This window comes from Antrostomus carolinensis, unplaced genomic scaffold (genome assembly GCF_000700745.2).
Source record: "Antrostomus carolinensis isolate BGI_N321 unplaced genomic scaffold, ASM70074v2 scaffold3627, whole genome shotgun sequence".
Lineage (NCBI taxonomy): Eukaryota > Metazoa > Chordata > Aves > Caprimulgiformes > Caprimulgidae > Antrostomus > Antrostomus carolinensis.
Window position 1 is genome coordinate 33,045 of NW_010327886.1, and position 3,970 is coordinate 37,014.

The 3,970-nt window shown below is 37.9% G+C and overlaps 1 protein-coding gene across 1 annotated transcript in view; it reads left to right on the top strand.

Moving 5' to 3' along the window:
• Positions 1-1,415, top strand: part of LOC104528114 (jouberin) — a 30,164-nt gene extending 28,749 nt beyond the window's left edge. The window contains 2 exon segments of the mRNA XM_010172027.1: positions 1,037-1,177; positions 1,261-1,415. Of these exon segments, the coding sequence (XP_010170329.1) occupies positions 1,037-1,177; positions 1,261-1,415 (296 nt within the window).
• The last annotated feature ends 2,555 nt before the right edge of the window (positions 1,416-3,970 follow it).

A 3,970-nucleotide genomic window follows, 5' to 3' on the forward strand; every position in this document is an offset into this window, starting at 1 on the left:
GTACTGCAATTCTTCAGGTGTGAATGAGGGTCTTAAAATGGAATGTGCAAAAACGTTTTAAATCAAATCAGTCTGCTGCATTTTTTTGGATTTGGAAATTAGGCTTTTGTTGAGAACCACTTCATCTGTTTCCCAAGGGCAACTAGGGAGGCTGAATATTTTTGGCCTTTGGATTATAAGGTTTCTTTGTTAATTATTCCCCAAACTGAGTAATTTCAAAATAGCTACCAAAAAATGGAAAAATGTTAACCAGATGTAAGATAGAGTTTGTCATCTTCATTGTACAGTGAGGTAAAGGAACAAAAATAACAGTAGAAGGTAATAGAATATACTTTTTTGTTTTTTTTGACATATTCTGTGTCCAATTAAGATCTAAATAATTTTTTAAAAAGAGGAAGTAAGTATTTTAAAACTGGCAGCTAATCAACAGTTCTGTTTTGAATTTCTTTCCATGTTTACAACTCTTTTAGCATCTATGCCACTACATAATTTGTCTGAAAACTTTTAAAAAGAAAAAAAGTAGAAGGAGGGAGAAACTTTGTTAGTAGTATGTTTTCACAGGCTTTGACTCTTGCTTACACCCTGTACTTGCATTCATAATGCCATCAGCTGAAGAGCTAATTATTTTTTTTAAATAGTTTTATGCTCAACTTTCACTCCTATTGTCAGTATTATATAACTGAAATCCACAACTAAGTTATCTCTGGCAAAATGCAAGCACAAACAAATACTGTGGAACGCTACCTTTCCAGAACTTGCTTATCAGAATAGGAGAACTCAGGTAACCTGATGCATCCTCTGAGGTTTCCTGCAGATGTTGCAACAGCCCAAACTTTTCTGACTTACTGAATAACTTAAAAGCATGCAATATTTTTTGTCTTATGCCAAATATTACTTTTCAATAAAGAAGTGTACTAAAGAATGTTTATTTACAGGGACAGTCACTGTGCTGTAGTAATAGAAGCTTTAACCATCTGTTATTCTGCTATATGAAATATGTTTCCATGGTATTAATGAATGTATTTAACTTCTGTAGGAGATCAGGTGGCCATATATTCTGAACTCTCCTTCACATCTCCACTTCGTGATGTTGCCTTTCATCCACATGAACACATGGTGTCATTTTGTGCCTTTGGTCAAAACCAGCCAATACTTGTATACATTTATGATTATAAAGGTACAGTACAAAATTTCTTGATACATCCCTGTAAATATTTTATTTTTACAAGTGATTTGCTAGTATTTGTACTTCTTTTGAAGGAAAAAGAAAACAGTCATTTGATGATAATACGTATCTTTATCCTGGGAAATATCAAAACCCAACTGGACATGACCCTGAGCAACCTGCTCAAGATGACCCTGCAGAGGCTTTGGCCCAGCCAATCACCAGAGGTCCTTTGCAACCTCAAGCTTAAATGTGTTATTGTATGTCATCCTGTGTGATTCTTATAGCACTTTATCAAATATAGGCAGTGTCATATAAATATTTTAAAGTCGCTTTTTAGTATCAAGGTGGATTATGGATCCAGAAGATACTATTGTTCTGAAAATTAATGAATAGCATTATAGAAATCTCATTATTTTGTGCTGGCTATGTTACAAAATAGTGTTAAGTAGCTGTATAGAAATGAATTAATATGAGAGAGGATAGATTGCTTTAATAAACAGGTGTTAAGACTGTGGTGTGCTTATGTGAGAGCTATGCTCTTTTGAAGAGAAGATAGTGATAAATGCCAGCTTTGAATTTGGTGTACAAAATAAAATTCAGACTGTCCTTTACAGGCTTTTCTGATGTTGTGTTTTTGTGGTTAGCTTTAGCAGTGTCATTGTTTCAATTAAGGACGTAGTTTCAGATGTGATGTGCATCTAGACAGTAGATAATGTTGATATGAATTATGCCATAAATTTTGCATATCTGTAACAGATTTTTCTTTGAATTATGTTTACAGTGAACATAGATTTATTAAAGCTAATCCAGTCTTTATACATTTTCTTTTTAAATAACATGTACTAACGAGATTACTCATACCAAATCTCACAGTTTAGGTTATTTGTCTGTTGAACTGGTTGACTTTTACAGGAAAATAAAGTGGAATGACTTTACAATCAAAATTTAGTGCTAAACTTCAACCCAGTAAGATATCTGCATTCTAGAGAGCAATGGAAAATTTTTTGGTAAAGGATTTCTTTAAAATTTTTTGACTGTTCAACAGACAGCGAGTCTTTAAAAAGCTAATAGGCTAGTTTAATATATATATATGCGTGTGTGTGTATATTTAGAGATCACAGAGATATCATACTGATCATACTAGTAGTTTTTTGTATCATCTGTCTGTTTAACTAAGTCACTGGTGACAGTAAGATTTTGCATAGTTTGTGGTCTTTTCTACATTGTCTGTTACTAACTTTTTGTTCCTTTTTTGGTTAATAGCACACACTTTGCTTTCAGAAGATGGTCTTACTGCCTTAGTGTTGAAAGAGTTAATCATATAGTAATACTAATTTTAGTCACTGTCTCAGTTTTTAAGACTAAAACAGTATGTGTTTTACATACACCAGCAGTTTTATGAATGTCTTGGACAAAACTTTCATGAAGAATTCTTTTAATCTTGTTGGCTTGAGACCACAGTACAAAAAAATCACAAAAGTCAGACCATTTGTTTAAATGACAATGAGCACAACTTTCATCAAAAGTATCCTATTCTTAGAGCAGGCTACCTCTTAAGAATGCCTCCTGTGCCTATATATATGTCTAGCAACTTCTGAAATTTTACTCCAATATAATAAGCTCACTTGAACTAGGATGAAAAAAATGTGGAATGTACCTAGTAAAATAGCTGACTTTAACTCAGTGCAAACTATATAACTTTCTTGCCTTTGAAAACATTCCTTTCTCTTCTTCCCCCAGTATTTCTGCGTGGAGAACACTGTTGTTTATAAACAGTACAAAAATACCAGTTCTGTGTAAGAGGTTTCTGATCACAGTTAACAGAAGGGAGACATTGTAAACAGGAAGAGTTAGGAAGAAATCACAGAATCACAGGGGTTGGAAGGGACCTCAGGAAATAATCTAATCCAACCCCCCTGCTAAAGCAGGTCCCCTATAGCAGGTTGCACAGGAAGGTGTCCAGGTGCCTTTTGAACATCTCCAGAGAAGGAGACTCCACAACCTCTCTGGGCAGCCTGTCCCAGTGCTCCGTCACCCTCACAGTAAAGAAGTTTTTCTTGAGGTTTGCATGTAACTTCGGGTGTTCCAGTTTTTGCCCATTGTCCCTTGTCCTGTAACTGGGCACCACCAAAAAGAGCCTGGCCCCATCCATTTGAGACATTGATACGATCCCCTCTCAGTCATCTCTTCTCCAGGCTGAAGAGTCCCAGCTCTCTCAGCCTCTCCTTATATGGGAGATGTTCCAGGCCCCTAATCATCTTTGTGGCCCTCCACTGGACTCTCTCCAGAAGATCCCTGTCTTTCTTGAACTGAGGAGCCCAGAACTGGACACAGTATTCCAGATGTGGCCTCACCAGGGCAGAGTAGAGGGAGAGAAGAACCTCCCTCGACCTGCTGGCCACGCTCTTCATAATGCACCCCAGGATACTATTGGCCTTCCTGGCCACAAGGGCAAACTGCTGGCTCATGGCCAACCTGCTGTCCACCAGCACACCCAGGTCCTTTTCCACAGAGCTCCTCTCCAGCAGGTCAGCCCCCAACCTGTACTGGTGCATATGGTTATTCCTCCCCAGGTGAAGGACTCTGCACTTGCTCTTGTTGAACCTCGTCAGGTTCCTTTCTGCCCAACTCTCCAGTGTGTCCAGGTCTCGTTGAATGGCAGCACAGCCTTCTGGTGTGTCAGCCACTCCTCTTCTGCTGTGTCAGCCACTCCTCCCAGCTTGGTGTCATCAGCAAACTTGCTGAGGGTGGACTCTGTCCCTACATCCAGATCATCGATGAAGATGTTAAACAAGACCAGAC